This window comes from Coregonus clupeaformis, unplaced genomic scaffold, assembly GCF_020615455.1.
Source record: "Coregonus clupeaformis isolate EN_2021a unplaced genomic scaffold, ASM2061545v1 scaf3067, whole genome shotgun sequence".
NCBI lineage: Eukaryota > Metazoa > Chordata > Actinopteri > Salmoniformes > Salmonidae > Coregonus > Coregonus clupeaformis.
In genome coordinates this window covers 36,265-55,414 of record NW_025536521.1, presented here as the reverse complement: position 1 = coordinate 55,414, position 19,150 = coordinate 36,265, and the positions used below count along the sequence as shown (strand labels likewise).

Genomic DNA, 19,150 nt, shown 5'->3' with positions numbered 1-19,150 from the left:
ATACTTTGAATTCTTGGCGTGGCTCAAGTAATTTCTCCAACTGTCAACACATTCAAATGAATAGAGGATGAGTACGTGGAGCTACGTTGGCTGGGAATTTTGGGGAGGTGCGCATTCGGGATGCGCGTCCCCGTGGATGAGGGTCTGGAAGCCATGTAGCTATGTCACAATGGGACCCCGGACTATCGCGTCTCTTCCTCTTCATCACTCTTCATCACCCTGCCTGTCCTCCACAACACCGTCTCAGTGTCTCTTCAGAGGACCTCACAGCAAGCATGTGGGTGGGTGCATGTCAACGTGTGGTTTATCATTGAGAAGAAAGGCAGCCTTGTGACCTGCATGTGACCTCTACCTCCTGTGACCTTTATCTACCTGATGTTTATTTGGATCTGACCAGCCTCCCTGGACATCTAGTCCCCTTGATGTAATACCATCATCAACAACACTAGTGACATGTCTTTTATCTAGTGGATCTGACCAGCCTCCCTGGACATCTAGTCCCCCTGATGTAATACCATCATCAACAACACTAGTGACATGTCTTTTATCTAGTGGATCTGACCAGCCTCCCTGGACATCTAGTCCCCCTGATGTAATACCATCATCAACAACACTAGTGACATGTCTTTTATCTAGTGGATCTGACCAGCCTCCCCTGGACATCTAGTCCCCCTGATGTAATACCATCATCAACAACACTAGTGACATGTCTTTTATCTAGTGGATCTGACCAGCCTCCCTGGACATCTAGTCCCCTTGATGTAATACCATCATCAACAACACTAGTGACATGTCTTTTATCTAGTGGATCTGACCAGCCTCCCTGGACATCATGTACTACCATCATCAACAACACTAGTAGTGAGTGCCATGTCTTACTGTTGATGATAGTAATATCTCTCCCCTTGTAGTGCTCGGCCAGGGTGATGGAAGATCCGGTGACTGAGGCCACCACGCGGACGGTGCGGCTAGAATCGGAGCAGTCTAGATGGGACGAGGAGCCCAGCTCAGACCCCCCTACCCCCAGGCTCTCCGGGAAGCTGAAGGCATCGCGGGTGCGGTCGCGGCAGTAAGACTTGTACCACCATTGGACCACAGGTGTCTGGGTGGACATGGTGGAGTATTGACACGGCAGGACCACCGACTGGAACAGCATGGCATACTTCCTGTCTTCACGAGCAGACACCTGGATGGCTGAGCATGATGGGAGATCTGGGGGAGAGAGAGAGAGAGAGAGAGAGAGAGAGAGAGAGAGAGAGAGAGAGAGAGAGAGAGAGAGAGAGAGAGAGAGAGAGAGAGAGAGAGAGAGAGAGAGAGAGAGAGAGAGAGGGAGGGGGGGAGATGATGTCACACCTTCTTTACATCAACGAATTAAGAGAGAGACATTCTGACAGAGAAGTCAGACTGGCATAGCCTGGTCCCAGATCTGTTTGCGTCAACTCCTTGTCACTAATTGCCATGACAAGGAGATAACATGATAGCACAAACAAATCTGGGACCTGGCTAGCTGGCAGTGTCCCTCTGAACAGACATATAGAGAGAAATCCCCAGATCCGCAGCATGGCCCTGTCCGCCCTCCAACATATACCACGAGACCAGCACTTCAGACCAACAGCTAATTAGATAATCTAGTGAATGTTCACCTCCAGCCTCATTCTCCCACACAGCTCCTTAAACACAGTTATTTCATAATTACAGCCTCACTGTTACAATCAACGTGACATAGAACAAGAGTAGGCTAGTCTGACTGCGTGTAGTGGATGTGAGTTGGACTCATGCTCTCGTGATGAGGTAGCCTTGCGTGCAACTTCCTCATCAGTATCACCCTCAGTTGGTTTCCCACCTGTGACACGCGGTTCTGAGGGTGAAACTGGGTTAGTTAGAAGAGCCTTCATTTCTCCCAGACCTAGACTGTGTTAACTGTGTCTGCTTGGATCAGGGACTTGACGGGAAATCATCCTCTTGTCTCCTTGTTTGGGAAAGAGAAGCAGAGGGTCCTTTCATCCTGAACAAGTGTCCATAAGGTTAGTCTCAGCCACAGGCTGGGGGCTGAGGCTACTACAAGGTTTTCATGAACCTCTGAAGAGAAATCAGAGTTTCTCAGGGTCTGTTCCAGTTCAATTCCTGTCTGTACAATTGGACACGGGCTGCGTCCCAAATGGCACCCTATTCCTTATTTAGGGCACTACTTTTGACCAGGGCTCATAGGGCTCAAAAGTAGTGCACTATGTAGGGAATAGGGCGCACACACAGAAATTCTCCATCGGAGTCGATTGGAATTTTCATAGGCAATCTGACTCAACAAAATGAACAGAATGATATGTTGCTGGTGTGGTAATCTTTCATTTTAAATACCAGTTACCCGGCTTTACCAGTGTGGTGATTGAGCAAATCCCCCCACACTTAACATAAGTGGTCACTATGACCACAGTCTCAAAGCCTAAAAACATAAAAACAGCTGATTCACTCTGTCTGTATCTGACTCACTGAGTTTAGTTGATATGATTCTGAACAGAATGCAGCAGAGGTGGTTCAGTGGTTCATGATGAGGAACCTTGCCTGAGACCTGAAGACTAGCGTTAGCTCTCAGAGTTCATGCCTAGGCTCAAGCTCAGGGGGCAAACAGTGTTGTGGTGAGTAGAGGCCCCAAGTTCAAACCCAGTTGGTTAATAAGCTCTGAGCTTACAGATCTCCTGAGCAGGAGCTTGACAACACAGCTGGACAGTCCAGTCTATCAGCAGGTGATGAACTGAAAACACACACGCCTACAAACATCTGTGTCTGCTAAACGTGTGTGTGTGTGTGGTGTGTGTGTAGTGTGTAGTGTGTAGTGTGTGTGTGTGTGTGTGTGGTGTGTTTCTCTGACTAGGCAGTGGGAGGTGAGATCAGTGAACAGTGTGGTCTGAACTGGAACAGTGAGCAGAGAGGGAGAGATGGGGGATGGGTAGCTTCATTTAATCATGTCCTGTGTGTGTGTGTGTGTGTGTGTGTGTGTGTGTGTGTGTGTGTGTGTGTGTGTGTGTGTGTGTGTGTGTGTGTGTGTGTGTGTGTGTGTGTGTGTGTGTGTGTGTGTGTGTGTGTGTGTGTGTGTGTGTGTGGGCGTGCGAGCGTTCATTCATGTGTGTGTGTGTGTGTGTGTGTGTGTGTGGTAGCCAGTAGAGACGGGGAGAGTTGTCACATTCTCCCAAACCGCTTCATGAAACAGGGAACTTCGGGGTGAGCCATCAGTAAAACAGTAACAGCTTCCATAACATTACTAGAACATTCCCAAAACATTGCCATAACATTCCCAGAAGCAGAAAGAGAAACAACAGGAAAGTCAGCAGGGTCTTTCAGAGGATGGAGAGCTACTGGGAACACAGGCTTTATTCGTTTCCAGGGAAACCACCTCAGTAGGGGAGCAGGGACAGGGGTGGAGGTTTATTTTATTAGTTCATCTACAGAAGAGCCCTACGGAGTCTACAGAAGAGCCCTACGGAGTCTACAGAAGAGCCCTACAGAGTCTACAGAAGAGCCCTACTGAGTCTACAGAAGAGCCCTACAGAGTCTACAGAAGAGCCCTACGGAGTCTACAGAAGAGCCCTACGGAGTCTACAGAAGAGCCCTACAGAGTCTACAGAAGAGCCCTACGGAGTCTACAGAAGAGCCCTACGGAGTCTACAGAAGAGCCCTACGGAGTCTACAGAAGAGCCCTACGGAGTCTACAGAAGAGCCCTACAGAGTCTACAGAAGAGCCCTACAGAGTCTACAGAAGAGCTCTACGGAGTCTACAGAAGAGCCCTACAGAGTCTACAGAAGAGCTCTACGTAGTCTACAGAAGAGCCCTACGGAGTCTACATGAGGGGTCTACAGAGTCTGCAGGAGGGGTCTACAGAGTCTGCAGGAGGGGTCTACAGAGTCTGCAGGAGGGGTCTACAGAGTTTGCAGGAGGGAGCTGAGCCTAGCTGTTTCAGACACGCACAGAGAGAGAGAAAGATTAAAAGACAGAGAGAGAGAGATGGTAGGGAGGGAAACAGTGTAGAGAGAGAAGAAGGAGAACGAGAGAGAGAGAGAGAGAGAGAGAGAGAGAGAGAGAGAGAGAGAGAGAGAGAGAGAGAGAGAGAAAGATGAAAGTTACATTTCTATGAGGCACAGGGGAAATGGGTTGGTGTGTAGTAGGCTACATTCCTCACACCGCAGGCCACAGCACTTCAGGAGAGCAGACAAAGAAAGGGTGAGGAGGAAAGGGAGGGAGAGGAGAGGCAGGGAGCACAAGTCCACTACAGACCTGTTCCTTACGCTGTTTGTAGTTTGAAAGTTGCACATAGAGCGTTAGAAAATAAGGCCCTTTTCCCTATGGTGTCCCTCAAACACCTTCTGCTAGTCTAAGGACCTATGGTGTCCCTCAAACACCTGCTGCTAGTCCAAGGACCTATGGTGTCCCTCAAACACCTGCTGCCAGTCTAAGGATCTATGGTGCCCCTCAAACACCTGCTGCTAGTCTAAGGACCTATGGTGTCCCTCAAACACCTTCTGCTAGTCTAAGGACCTATGGTGTCCCTCAAACACCTTCTGCTAGTCTAAGGACCTATGGTGTCCCTCAAACACCTGCTGCTAGTCCAAGGACCTATGGTGTCCCTCAAACACCTGCTGCTAGTCTAAGGACCTATGGTGTCCCTCAAACACCTTCTGCTAGTCTAAGGACCTATGGTGTCCCTCAAACACCTTCTGCTAGTCTACGGACCTATGGTGTCCCTCAAACACCTGCTGCCAGTCTAAGGACCTATGGTGTCCCTCAAACACCTGCTGCTAGTCCAAGGACCTATGGTGTCCCTCAAACACCTGCTGCTAGTCTAAGGACCTATGGTGTCCCTCAAACACCTTCTGCTAGTCTAAGGACCTATGGTGTCCCTCAAACACCTTCTGCTAGTCTACGGACCTATGGTGTCCCTCAAGCACCTGCTGCCAGTCTAAGGACCTATGGTGTCCCTCAAACACCTGCTGCTAGTCCAAGGACCTATGGTGTCCCTCAAACAGCTGCTGCTAGTCTACGGACCTATGGTGTCCCTCAAACACCTTCTGCTAGTCTAAGGACCTATGGTGTCCCTCAAACACCTGCTGCTAGTCCAAGGACCTATGGTGTCCCTCAAACAGTTGCTGCTAGTCCAAGGACCTATGGTGTCCCTCAAACACCTTCTGCTAGTCTAAGGATCTATGGTGCCCCTCAAACACCTTCTGCTAGTCTAAGGACCTATGGTGTCCCTCAAACACCTTCTGCTAGTCTAAGGACCTATGGTGCCCCTCAAACACCTTCTGCTAGTCTAAGGACCTATGGTGTCCCTCAAACAGCTGCTGCTAGTCTAAGGACCTATGGTGTCCCTCAAACACCTGCTGCTAGTCTAAGGACCTATGGTGTCCCTCAAACAGTTGCTGCTACCTGTAAGTACATTTTAAACACAGAGCTGGAGAAATCTACAAATCTTCTATATATAATTACATAATCAAAAAGGAGCATTGTAACCTACATTAGACAACTTGGACTCAGGGATAGAATCTATAATCTAAAGGTTTATAATTTCTGAAAACTAAACGATTACAAAACATTATTCCCTATCTGTAATACACAACTCTTTTTTCATACTTCACTGTAATTTTTTAAATTAATTAATTAATGGATATTAGAACTCCAATGTACGCTATTGTACACTGATTGAAGTCAGCCCTTCCTAATCCGTGACCTCTAAACTTCCCTTCACATCATTCACACATGGATGAGTACCATGGAACAAACAGTAGATTAGCTCCAGCCGCCAGACCAGTGCTGCCTTCATTGCGCTGCACTAAAGCCACACAACAAAGCTCATACTTCTATCCCTCGTGATGTTGAAATCAAACGGCAGGATAGCCTACATTCCAAATCCGTTACTTTGTGTCGTTTACGGGCTTCACAAATATTGTACTATAGGTCTACGTTACTGTAACTTGAAAGTAAATTAAGGTTTTTTCTTTGAAGGCTACAATGTATCCTTCTTTCCTGAAATGTTTTCCATTTGTAAATCCTGGAAAAAAAAGTTGATGTGCAAAAAACACGGAAAAAACATCAACCATTTTTTTCTGTTAGAAATCAAAACGAGGGCAGGTTCGAGCCCAGCACACAAACATCTTAAAAGTAAAAGAGGTGAGGAGAAAACTCAACATGATAAAGCTGTTTAACCTGTTACACTGCTAGGTTGGCTAGTTAGTCAGTAAAAAGTTATATACATTTTCATCACCTACCTGTCAGGAATAGCACAGGAATCCACAATCTCAGCAACAAACACATCTTCCGTATCAAAGTATTTGCGTTTAGAGAAATCCTATGTACATGTTCTCCTCGCCTTTTCCACCTCATTCCTGAAACCGCAATTCGGAGCGCCTAGCTCTGCCCGAGTAAAACCGGATTGTAACGGTTTTAGCACTGCCCGAGTATAACGGGATTGTAACGCTCCTAGCTCTGCCCGAGTATAACGGGACTGTACCGTTTGAGAAATGGGTGGTGCATGCGCGGTTTGGTCGTTTTGAGGACAAGGGGGGCGTTTATTTAAAAGTGACTCAAGCGTCTTTACATGTGGTGGTCAATGGGACTATGTAGCCTAAAGAGGTCATTCTTGAATTGCGGTGGTAAATGCGGATCCTTGACTTTGGCACCATGTAAAAACACTTTAAAATTACAAAAACATGACAAGTAATACCGTTTTTTTTTTTTTACTGTTATTTAATAAGAAAACATATGTAAGTTCATTATACTACAAACATAATTTTGTATGCATTGTAGAAACTACTGGGGGCTAACAGGTTGGCTTGTCCTACTGGTGATGTGTAGTGGTGTAGTGACATGTCTTGGCGATTTAGAGGTATCTATCTATCTATTATTTTGAATGCTAGACATTGAAACAAAAACAATAAAGACATGTGTGTCCCTCAGTTTTATGTCATTGGTGTTACCGCCTTGAAAATCCCTGATTACAAAGATATACAAGGACCTTGAGCATTCTCTCCAGCGGCAAACTGTTATCAGGGGAGGGGTCTATATTAAATAAAATATATTATTATGTCACTATGACATTTGATGATTCCATTGATCATTTGGTGTGTCTGAATCCAACGTGTCACTTGGTGTTAGTCAATTTGAATGAAGCTAAGTAACATTGTGAGCAAAATGATTAATCATATCACTTTAGTAAATAGTTTTTTAAAAGGATTGATGACCTTAGATTTGAGCATTTGTGGCCTCCATTTCAGAAAATCATAATTGACCTAAAATGTCTCATTGTTGTTTCTGTAATTGGTGTTGCTACTCCTACTGGTGGAACAATGGCATCATAATGGTATAAAATAGGAAAAGACATTAAGCTACCATTAGTTGATTTAGAATGGGAAGATGTACCCCAAATACATTTAAATAAAAACAAATCTAGAAAAATACAGTTCATTTTTTTCCAAAATGCCATGCCCAAATGACACCTTAATTCAAGAACGACCACTAGTATCCTAGTGCAGGTGGATATAAAATTGTGTTTTATTAGAAATCGATTGAATATTATATTTTCATTTAACAATGACTCTTAGTCGATGGGTGCATATTTATAATCGAGAATAAAGGCAGCCCATTGGGCACAAACTGGTTGACTCAACTTTGTTTAAATGTAATCTGGTCATCTGAGTCTTTTTTCCTAGGCTAGGGACTGGACAAACCCTTGGCCAGGTTGTAGGCTCACTAGGCTGAATACCCAATCTTGTTCAAGATAGCATGCAAAGGACGCAGGATATCTTTGGAGAGATCTTCTCAATTGCTATAATAATCTGTGCAGAATCTCGAACAGCATTAATCACTTGCATTATGTGCTTTTGATGTAATCTCAACTGCAATCCAGGTAATTCGGTTGTGCTATTAGATGAAGCACAGTGATAACATATTAAGTCGTATAAAAATAAATATCTGACATTGTATTCCCATTTGAACGTTGTTGTGCTTTTAAATGGTTGAAAGCGCAGTGATAACACATTTAGATGACAACTAAACCAAAAACCAGACATTGTTTTTACATTGATAATTTTGTTGTGCTTTTAGATGGTTGAAAGCATAGTGATAACACATTGGGAATTCAACGAGTAGTTCGTTCCACCGCTTTTACAAACTAATCGACGGTACCACCGTAGGCTAATCTGTGATAGAGATAAACGAGACAACAGTCCCACAACGAAGAGAAATTAGTCAAGGTGCATTGCTGCCCTCTGTCGTTTCTTTAGGTTCTGTACATTCATTTTCTAGAGCGAAAGAGAAAGAGGCAACATTATTTTGTCTGCACTGAAACCACACACACTGGGGCCTTGCAATAGATACAACATTTTGCTTTTATATAAATTAACTTTAATCCCAATGAAAACATCTGTACACTGATTAGAAACATGATACATTTTTAATTACAGGTTTATAATTTTACCATCACATCTAACCAAAACCTCAAACATTTTATGTTTTAATTAGCTAAATTGTGTCCCTGTACATTACAAATGCATAAAAACAAAATAAATGTTAGACATTTTTTGCAAAGATTAAAGCCACTTCCTATGCACCAGTTTAGTGAGTATGTTGTCTGGCCTCAGGCTATAATGAGGAAGTGAAACGACAGGCACATGCCACACAGTGAATCTAGTTTCTCTCTCTCTTCTTAAATGGGGCTCTAGGTTCTCTTTCATAATGCTTGATCTCTCTCTCGCTCCAAAAACAAGTCATGGTTTGAATACGTTAATGACGACTCACCTGAGACACCTGACACTACACTACTCACAGCTGAAGAACTGTGTATTAACAAGCATCATGAAGCAAAATAGATGTACAAAACAGAACACAGTACTTCTAAGTAATAAAAACAACTATTAAAAGGTTAACAACTTTATTAATTCAATGTAACCCCAACTTTTCACATTAGAGGAGGTATTAGCAATCTACAGTTGATAAAAACAAATAAACCGTCACCAAATGGCACGTGGTTCTCAAACGGACAAGACCTGAGATTTACATAAAAATCCAACCAACAGTAGACAATAAGGCAGGTGGCAAAATCAATTATCCAATAAGCTACACTGAGAATTGATACACAGCGTTTTTCAGGCAATGGCAGCTTGTAACGGCAAGCAAATTGAAATTCCGATTTAAAAAAAATCCTCATTGAAAATACTAAATGGCACTTTTCAAATTTTGAATCAGCATTTCAATTCGCTTTCTAACTACTGAACTGACACCAATTTGAGGCCACGTGCCTTCAATCAAAGGACTTTACATAGATAACAGTGATACAATGCCGCTCCATCTTTAGTCATCATAGTCTATAGCAGGGTTCCCCAACTAGCGGACCCTTTTATCTGGCCTCCCAAGTTTTCTGAGCAAAAAATACATAATATATATTTGTATTTTTATCATTTTTATTGTTGGACATAAGACTGTACAAACCCCAGGAAATCAGCCCCAAGTGATTTAATTTTTTGGAAATCTGTTCAAGTATTCCCACATATAAGAAAGAGATATACAGTATATGTGATCGTATACAAATGTAAGCAAGGTTATAAATTATTATATTTGTCGTCAAATATGATATATGTTTTGGCTTCTTGCAGTCAATCTGCAGTCTACAAATGATTTGTAATTATGTTCCGGCCCTCTGACCTTCCACTAAAGAAAAAAATTATCTAGTTGATGATCCCTGATATATAGGCTTTAAAAAATGTTATGTTGTGTTTATCGTTGTCCTGTTATTTATGTAACTAAGTTCAGCCTAGTCGCTAGCCACTTTGTGTAGCCTAACCTAGCTACTATGTTTACGCTATTTATTTATATTTTGAACCACTCTAAAAAGAAGTTCCCTTGCGGAAAAACTAAAGTGATTTTATTATATTCTATTTGTAGAAGGCTTAGCAGGTTTATTGGCCGGTACACTGGGCGGTCTGTCACGGTCATCATAGGGCTCATCATAACGGTCACTGTACCGTCCGCCGTCGCTGCGTTCATCGTAACCACGGTCATGGTCGTACCGGTCACGGCGGTCAGAGGAGCGGTCGTCCTGGTTCCTGCGGTCACCGTAGCGTTCGCGGCGGTCATCGTAGTCGCTGCGGCGGTCATCGTAGTCGCTGCGGCGGTCATCGTAGTCCTTCTCGCTGCGTTCCTTGTACTGGTCGCGCCGGTCCACGATCTTCGGTGGGTGGTCGTCGTCATCGTCGTCTTCCGTGCTGCGCGTCTGGCGAACCTCGCCGTTCACCACGGGTTTGATGTCGTGGAACTCCTCCCCCTCTGGAACCCTGAGGACATATCAGAGGACAGGAGACTCAGCACGCTGTCTGTTCTCACCATCTCAGCTCTCCTGCTGTGTGTGTGTCAGACCATACGTACCCCATAGCGTACTCCTCTGCTTTCTCCTCCTTCTTCCTGCAGCAGCAGCAGTAGATGAGGATGATGAGCAGCACCAGAGCACCAACCACAACGCCTCCAATGATACCTGCTGTTGAACCCATGTTCATAGACGCTACAGGAGAGAGATGAGAGGAGAGGAGTGGTGAGGAGTGGAGAGGAGTGGAGAGGGAAGAGGAGGGGGAGGAGGAGGAGGGGAGGAGAGGAGAGGAGAGAGAGGAGGAGGAGAGGGAGGGGGGAGGGAAGAGAGAGGAGGAGGAGGGAGAGGGAGAAGAGGAGAAGAGGAGAGGTGAAGAGGAGAGGTGAGGAGGAGAGGTGAGGAGGAGAGGAGAGGAGAGGAGAGGAGAGGAGAGGTGAGGAGAGGAGAGGTGAAGAGGAGAGGTGAGGAGGAGAGGTGAAGAGGAGAGGAGGAGAGGTGAGGTGAGGTGAGGTGAAGAGGAGAGGAGAGGAAAGGTGAAGAGGAGAGGAGGAGAGGAGAGGTGAGGAGGAGATGTAGAGGAATATACATTTCTATTGATAAAATGTGTCTGTATGTATCCTGTTACAGGACCAGCCTCATGTGATGGTTATGTTGCCTCAGATCTGAACATTTGTGTTAGCTCCCAGAGATAATGCCTAAGCTTTAGCTCATCAGGCTAACACAGTCTCGTGTTGCACACTCACGTGGCATGACAGACAGCGTCAGGTTGCATTTGGTACTGCGGATCTTATTAGAAGAGGTACAGACGTAGTATCCTGAGGATTCCATGGTGAGGTTGAAGAGAGACAGAACACCATCCTCTGGAAGAGATGGATACAATGTGTTAGGTCAGGGTCAAGGTCATATCAACATACATATGAACTCAAACTGAACAAGCACACACAGACACTACATACTCTCCGTTGTCCTGAGTGCAGGTGCTCGGGGCATGTTTTTGACGTCGTAGCCCTGCCACTTGTAGGTAGGAGGAGGAGAGCCCTCTTCAGACAGACAGGTGAGAGTGATGTCCTGGAAGTACTCTGCCCTCCCATTGATCTTACAGATAGGCACAGAGGGAGCCACTGTGTACACAATATTTTTGCAATGTTAGGTTAAACACTATCATCAACATGCGACACTTTACGGATTTCTAAGGTTTATTATGGAATAAAGCGGAATGAAAGCTACATTCTAGGGTTTATTATGTAATATTCTGTAATTCTACTTCATTCTATGGAAGTCATTGTTTTTTACCCAGGACCACCAGGCGGGCGGTGTCAGCCAGCTGACCCTTGTCATCCTTGGGGATGGAGACCCGACACTCGTATTGTCGGTTGTCCTGGAGACCGATGGAGGAGAGCTTCAGGTTGGCTATTCCTTTAGCTATGTCCTGCTCCAGGGAAGCTCTTCCGTCATACCTGTCACTGATGTCCAGATCACCAGTAGAGTAGTAGGATAGGATGGATATCTGGAAACAACAATGTCAACAACAACAACAACATGTACAACATGGGCTCCCGAGTGGCGCAGTGGTCTAAGGCACTGCATCACTACAGACCCCCTGGTTCGATTCCAGGCTGTATCACAACCGGCCGTGATTGGGAGTCCCATAGGGCGGCGCACAATTGGCCCAGCGTCGTCCGGGTTTAGCCGGTGTAGGCCGTCATTGTAAATAAGAATTTGTTCTTAACTGACTTGCCTAGTTAAATAAAGGTAAAATAAAAAATAAAAAATGTTAACACAAATTCTAACCTCCCCTGTTATTGGTAATGGTGAGAATGTAGCATGTCTTGGGGGTATGATCTTTGACCCTCTAACTTTCTCACTCATCATTATTCACGATTCATTCAGGATTACCCGTAATCATGGTAGCGTCCACATTAATGTAGATGTATTTAGAAACATCTTCTATTCTTATTTATAATAAAAGTGACAATTTACCATTCATTTCTATTGGGCACCAAATATTTAGATTTTAGTCATTTAGCAGACGCTCACAGTTAGTGAATACATATTTTTTTATACTGGCCCCCCGTGGGAATCGAACCCACAACCCTGGCGTTGCAAACGCCATGCTCTATCAACTGAGCTACATCCCTGCTGGCCATTCCCTCCCCTACCCTGGGCCAATTGTGCGACGCCCATGAGTCTCCCGGTCGCGGCCGGCTGCGACAGAGCCTGGATTCGAACCAGGATCTAGTGGCACAGTTAGCACTGCGATGCAGTGCCTTAGACCACTGCGCCACTCAGGAGTAATAAATAATCTGAAACAACCAAAACGAACTGCAAATGCATCCAACAAGTTTGTAGTCATAAGCTTGATGTAGTCATTACGTGGTAGGAATATGGGACCCCAAAAAAACATTTTACTACTTTATTTATACGAATCTTTAGGGGGTCTCAATTTTGACCCCTACCTTTTTGAAAAAAAATGAATTACTTGTTAAATAAAATCTCTTTCTCTGCGCAATTGTATTAGTATAAAATACAATTTCCCCATTTTTTTTTGAGCTCAGCATTTTAATTTAATAGTCATTATTGCTTATCTTTATTTACATTTACATTTATGTCATTTAGCAGACGCTCTTATCCAGAGCGACTTACAGTTAGTGCATACATTATTCTTTTCATACTGGCCCCCCGTGGGAATCGAACCCACAACCCTGGCGTTGCAAACGCCATGCTCTATCAACTGAGCTACCTCCCTTTATCAAGGGGATCAATAATTGAACCCCACTGGACGTAATAGTCAGGGCTGGTCAGAGCAGTTTCTGGCTGATTTATTACCTCTGGCTCTTCTGGATTGTCTGCTTCTGCCAACCAGTATATGATGACCAGACTGTTGGTTGGGTTCTTGGGTTTGAAGCTGCATGGTATAGTGATGTTGTCTCCCCTGGCGAACTCATAGATACGCTCAGGGATGGACACCTGTAAAGCTACAGTTGTGGACACGACTGGGACAGAGAGAGACAAACAGGAGGACAGGACAGGAAGAAACAGGGAGACAGGAAGACAGGTTTTACAGACACTGGAGGCATAGAGCTGTAGGAGGTGAGCACTGTTAAGATTAAGTGGTGAATAATGGACGGAGTCAGGAGTCAAATCGGGAAATGCAGAGTTTATTCCTCACAGCAGTTGAATGCGCTAACAGCGCCACTCGAAACAGGTACAGGGGAAAACAATCCAACCTGACCAAACACAAAATACAACAACCGTAATGAAAAAGGGGAAAATCAACCCTGGCACAAAATACATGAGCGAGTATCTCAATGAGCGAGTATCTCAATGAGCGAGTATCTCAATGAGCGAGTATCTCAATGAGCGAGTATCTCAATGAGCGAGTATCTCAATGAGCGAGTCTCTTCCCACAATGAACAATCACTCACAAAGACAAGGAGACAGAGCGAACACTTATACCCATACTAACTAGGGGAATGAGCACCAGGTGTGTGTGATTGACAAGACAAGACATGACAAGTGAAGTGATGAGCGGCAGTAGCTAGTAAGCCGGAGACGACGAACGCCGAAACCTGCCCGAACAAGGAGGGGAGGCAGCCTCGGCAGAAGTCGTGACAGTGCTTTGTAACACGAAAATTAATGGCAAATGAGCTGCCACCAACTTGAAGGAGATGAAACCTTAAAGTACCACAAGAGAGGAATTATTATTTTTTCAGACTGAAAGATGATGCCCATGATGTTGCACAACAATTCAATAAGTAATTGTTTTAGTCAAAGTATGATATATTTGGGCTTGAAGTGGGAAATCCGAAGTGGGGACTTTGAATATTTTCCGTGCCAATGCTGTGTGTTTCCCCTATGACATGATGTGTGTTTCCCCTATGACATGATGTGTGTTTCCCCCTATGACATGCTGTGTGTTTCCCCTATGACATGCTGTGTGTTTCCCCTATGACATGCTGTGTGTTTCCCCTATGACATGATGTGCTAATACATTTTCAGTCTACATTTCTTTTCAGGGTTGGGTTTTATTTGAATGTTACCACCCACCAGCATGGCATTGTATGTTAATCAGAAACACCTGCAAAGTTCTTCCTCTTTGCGAGTCGCGACTGAGCTGAGCCAAACAGCTTTTCGCCGTAGCGTACACTTGGCCACCTGAGCCATGGAGCTAATTAAAATAGAATTTAGGTTTTTGTACCTCCACTTTTTTTATTTTACCAGTAAATGAACATAATCCATTGGATAATTTGAAAATGTTCAGTATTAAAAATAAAACATTATAATAATTTAATATACAGTGGGGAGAACAAGTATTTGATACACTGCCGATTTTGCAGGTTTTCCTACTTACAAAGCATGTAGAGGTCTGCAATTTATATTATAGGTACACTTCAACTGTGAGAGACGGAATCTAAAACAAAAATCCAGAAAATCACATTGTATGATTTTTAAGTAATTAATTTGCATTTTATTGCATGACATAAGTATTTGATACATCAGAAAAGCAGAACTTAATATTTGGTACAGAAACCGTTGTTTGCAATTACAGAGATCATACGTTTCCTGTAGATCATGACCAGGTTTGCACACACTGCAGCAGGGATTTTGGCCCACTCCTCCATACAGACCTTCTCCAGATCCTTCAGGTTTCGGGGGCTGTCGCTGGGCAAAACGGACTTTCAGCTCCCCTCCAAAGATTTTCTATTGGGTTCAGGTCTGGAGACTGGCTAGGCCACTCCAGGACCTTGAGATGCTTCTTACGGAGCCACTCCTTAGTTGCCCTGGCTGTGTGTTTCGGGTTGTTGTCATGCTGGAAGACCCAGCCACGAACCATCTTCAATGCTCTTACTGAGGGAAGGAGGTTGTTGGCCAAGATCTCGCAATGCATGGCCCCATCCATCCTCCCCTCAATAGAGTGCAGTCGTCCTGTCCCCTTTGCAGAAAAGCATCCCCAAAGAATGATGTTTCCACCTCCATGCTTCACGGTTGGGATGGTGTTCTTGGGGTTGTACTCATCCTTCTTCTTCCTCCAAACATGGCGAGTGGAGTTTAGACCAAAAAGCTATATTTTTGTCTCATCAGACCACATGACCTTCTCCCATTCCTCCTCTGGATCATCCAGATGGTCATTGGCAAATTTCAGACGGGCCTGGACATGCGCTGGCTTGAGCAGGGGGACGTTGCGTGTGCTGCAGGATTTTAATCCATGACGGCGTAGTGTGTTACTAATGGTTTTCTTTGAGACTGTGGTCCCAGCTCTCTTTAGGTCATTGACCAGGTCCTGCCGTGTAGTTCTGGGCTGATCCCTCACCTTCCTCAGGATCATTGATGCCCCACGAGGTGAGATCTTGCATGGAGCCCCAGACCGAGGGTGATTGACCGTCATCTTGAACTTCTTCAATTTTCGAATAATTGCGCCAACAGTTGTTGCCTTCTCACCAAGCTGCTTGCCTATTGTCCTGTAGCCCATCCCAGCCTTGTGCAGGTCTATAATTTTATCCCTGATGTCCTTACACAGCTCTCTGGTCTTGGCCATTGTGGAGAGGTTGGAGTCTGTTTGATTGAGTGTGTGGACAGGTGTCTTTTATACAGGTAACGAGTTCAAACAGGTGCAGTTAATACAGGTAATGAGTGGAGAACAGGAGGGCTTCTTCAAGAAAAACGAAGAGGTCTGTGAGAGCCGTAATTCTTACTGGTTGGTAGGTGATCAAATACTTATGTCATGCAATAAAATGCAAATTAATTACTTAAAAATCATACAATGTGATTTTCTGGATTTTTGTTTTAGATTCCGTCTCTCACAGTTGAAGTGTACCTATGATAAAAATGACAGACCTCTACATGCTTTGTAAGTAGGAAAACCTGCAAAATCGGCAGTGTATCAAATACTTGTTCTCCCCACTGTATATACAGTTAAAGTCGGAAGTTTACAAACACTTAGGTTGGAGTCATTAAAACTCGTTTTTCAACCACTCCACATATTTCTTGTTAACAAACTATAGTTTTGGCAAGTCGGTTAGGACATCTACTTTGTGCAGGACACAAGTAATTTTTCCAACAATTGTTTACAGACAGAATATTTCACTTATAATTCACTGTATCACAATTCCAGTGGGTCAGAAGTTTACATACACAAAGTTGACTGTGCCTTTTAAACAGCTTGAAAATTCCAGAAAATGATGTCATGGCTTTAGAAGCTTCTGATAGGCTAATTGACATAATTTGAGTCAATTGGAGGTGTACCTGTGGATGTATTTCAAGGCCTACCTTCAAACTCAGTGGCTCTTTGCTTGACATCATGGGAAAATCAAAAGAAATCAGCAAAGGCCTCAGAAAAAAAAAAGTAGACCTCCACAAGTCTAGTTTATCCTTGGGAGCAATTTCCAAACGCCTGAAGGTACCACGTCCATCTGTACAAACAATAGTACGCAAGTATAAACACCATGGGACCACGCAGGCGTCATACCGCTCAGGAAGGAGACACGTTCTGTCTCCTAGAGATGAACGTACTTTGGTGTGAAAAGTGCAAATCAATCCCAGAACAACAGCAAAGGACCTTGTGAAGACGCTGGAGGAAACAGGTACAAAAGTATCTATATCCACAGTAAAACGAGTCCTATATCGACATAACCTGAAAGGCCGCTCAGCAAGGAAGAAGCCACTGCTCCAAAACCGCCATAAAAAAGCCAGACTACGGTTTGCAACTGCACATGGGACAAAGGTCGTACTTTTTGGAGAAATGTCCTCTGGTCTGATGAAACAAAAATAGAACTGTTTGCCCATAATGACCATCGTTATGTTTGGAGGAAAAAGAGGGTTGCTTGCAAGCCGAAGAACACCATCCCAACCGTGAAGCACGGGGGTGGCAGCATCATGCTGTGGGGGTGCTTTGCTTCAGGAGGGACTGGTGCACTTCACAAAATAGATGGCATCATGAGGATGGAAAATTATGTGGATATATTGAAGCTACATCTCAAGACATCAGTCAGGAAGTTAAAGCTTGGGTCTTCCAAATGGACAATGACCCCAAATGGACAATGACCCCAAGCATACTTCCAAAATTGTGGCAAAATGGCCTAAGGACAACAAAGTCAAGATATTGGAGTGGCCATCACAAAGCCCTGACCTCAATCCTATAGAAAATGTGTGGGCAGAACTGAAAAAGCATGTGTGAGCAAGGAGGCCTACAAACCTGACTCAGTTACAACAGCTCTGTCAGGAGGAATGGGCCAAAATTCACCCAACTTATTGTGGGAAGCTTGTGGAAGGCTACCCGAAACGTTTGACCCAAGTTAAACAATTTAAAGGCAATGCTACCAAATACTAATTGAGTGTATGTAAACTTCTGACCCACTGGGAATGTGATTAAATAAATAAAAGCTGAAATAAATCACTCTACTATTATTCTGACATTTCACATTCTTAAAATAAAGTGGTGATCCTAACTGACCTAAGACAGGGAATTTTTACTAGGATTAAATGTCAGAAAAACTGAGTTTAAATGTATTTGGCTAAGGTGTATGTAAACTTCTGACTTCAACTGTATATGCAATCATATCATGCAATTATACCATTTATAAAATGGTCATATATATTTACACTACCAGTCAAAAGTTTGGATACACCTACTCATTCAAGGGTTTTTCTTTATTTTTACTAATTTTTACATTGTAGAATAATAGTGAAGACATCAACACTATGAAATAACACCTCTACCTAAGGTTAGGGTTAGCTACTAGGGTTATGGTACTAAGCTAACATATGGAATTGTTTTAAGATGGTCATATAATTTAGCTATTTGATTTGGAATTTTAGGACCCCTAAAATAATAATAATACATATATTTGATAACATTTTGAATTTGGCCGTTACTACTATAGCCCATAGAAATAATTGAATAACATATTCATAAATGGCAAAAAAAAAAAAAACATAAAATGAATCATAAGAAATAAGGTTTTAACGTGTGTCATATCTAGGAGATAAGAAAGCACAGGAAATATTTAAGCTTTTTTTTTGCATATTTAACCCCTTATTTTTGTCGGCACAAAACTACCTCCATACTTCCATTCGTTTGTATGGATTTCCTTCAGACGAGTCCAAAACAGTTTGTAGGCCAAACCGTTCGGATGCTTCAGACGTTTTCGTGAGAAGACCGATTTCCGGGATGTCTCATGGTCTGACAAACACAGGTGTAGCTCGGACACCTTCCACGGCAGATGCGGAAGGCCGACATAGGCGTTGCAAAAAAAACCTGATATCTCTCGTTTAAATTGATGGATTTTGACTGGGCTTTTTTAAAGTTTATTATGTTACTTAGATTGACGCACAGGTGCATCAACAAACTGAAGGATTTTTAAATGCTGCTGCTCTCTGTTTCTTCTTCTCTGGACACTAGGCAGTAAATACAAAATGTATTGCATTCTTTTACTTTCTGCTTTTTCATCAAATGTAAGTGCATCCTATTCTACCAATTGTACAAAACAAGATGAGCTGAACAAGTGAGGTGACGCCGATACAGTAGAAATGTCTATAAAGGAGAGACATTTCCCTAAAAAACACATGGGTGTGGCTCTTGCAGTGTAACATAGAGACATTTATGAAATTATATAAGATCAGTAAACTCACCGAGACAAAGTAAAACCCCAGCAAACATCCCTTTCTGCGAGGCCATCATCGATAAGTAACAGTTAAGACCTCGCCGGTCATCTGCGTTGTTTTTTGTAGGCTAGAGACCGCGGACAAGACCTTGGCCAGGTAGTAGGCTCACTAGGCTGAATACCAACACTTGTGCTCAGTGCGTTCCT

At 43.7% G+C, this 19,150-nt stretch overlaps 2 protein-coding genes across 2 annotated transcripts; both read right to left on the bottom strand.

The window, feature by feature from the left end:
- Positions 1 to 879: 879 nt before the first annotated feature.
- LOC123489612 (immunoglobulin-like domain-containing receptor 2) lies at positions 880 to 6,491 on the bottom strand (the record flags this gene model as incomplete). Its single annotated transcript, XM_045220040.1, has 2 exons — positions 6,256 to 6,491; positions 880 to 1,212 (listed from the first exon to the last, which is right to left on the bottom strand). Coding segments are annotated over exons 1-2 (448 nt in total), but the record flags the coding sequence as incomplete, so codon positions are not given.
- Positions 6,492 to 8,419: 1,928 nt separating this feature from the next.
- Positions 8,420 to 19,150, bottom strand: LOC121561509 (cell surface A33 antigen). Its single transcript, XM_041874062.2, has 7 exons — positions 18,972 to 19,150; positions 13,170 to 13,336; positions 11,637 to 11,850; positions 11,300 to 11,464; positions 11,087 to 11,203; positions 10,406 to 10,538; positions 8,420 to 10,314 (listed from the first exon to the last, which is right to left on the bottom strand). The coding sequence occupies exons 1-7, from the start codon at positions 19,018 to 19,020 to the stop codon at positions 9,909 to 9,911; spliced, it is 1,251 nt and encodes a 416-aa protein (XP_041729996.2). The 5' UTR covers positions 19,021 to 19,150; the 3' UTR covers positions 8,420 to 9,908.

Bases quoted from the DNA above. Each gene is read 5' to 3' on its own strand.
- LOC121561509 (XM_041874062.2), bottom strand. From the start codon at position 19,020: ATGATGGCCTCGCAGAAAGGGATGTTTGCTGGGGTTTTACTTTGTCTC. The intron at 11,851-13,169 runs GTAATAAATCAG...TGTTGTTTCCAG, and splicing joins ACAATCCAGAAGAGCCAGAG to ATATCCATCCTATCCTACTA. The intron at 10,539-11,086 runs GTGAGTGTGCAA...TCTCTCCTGTAG, and splicing joins GACGCTGTCTGTCATGCCAC to CGTCTATGAACATGGGTTCA.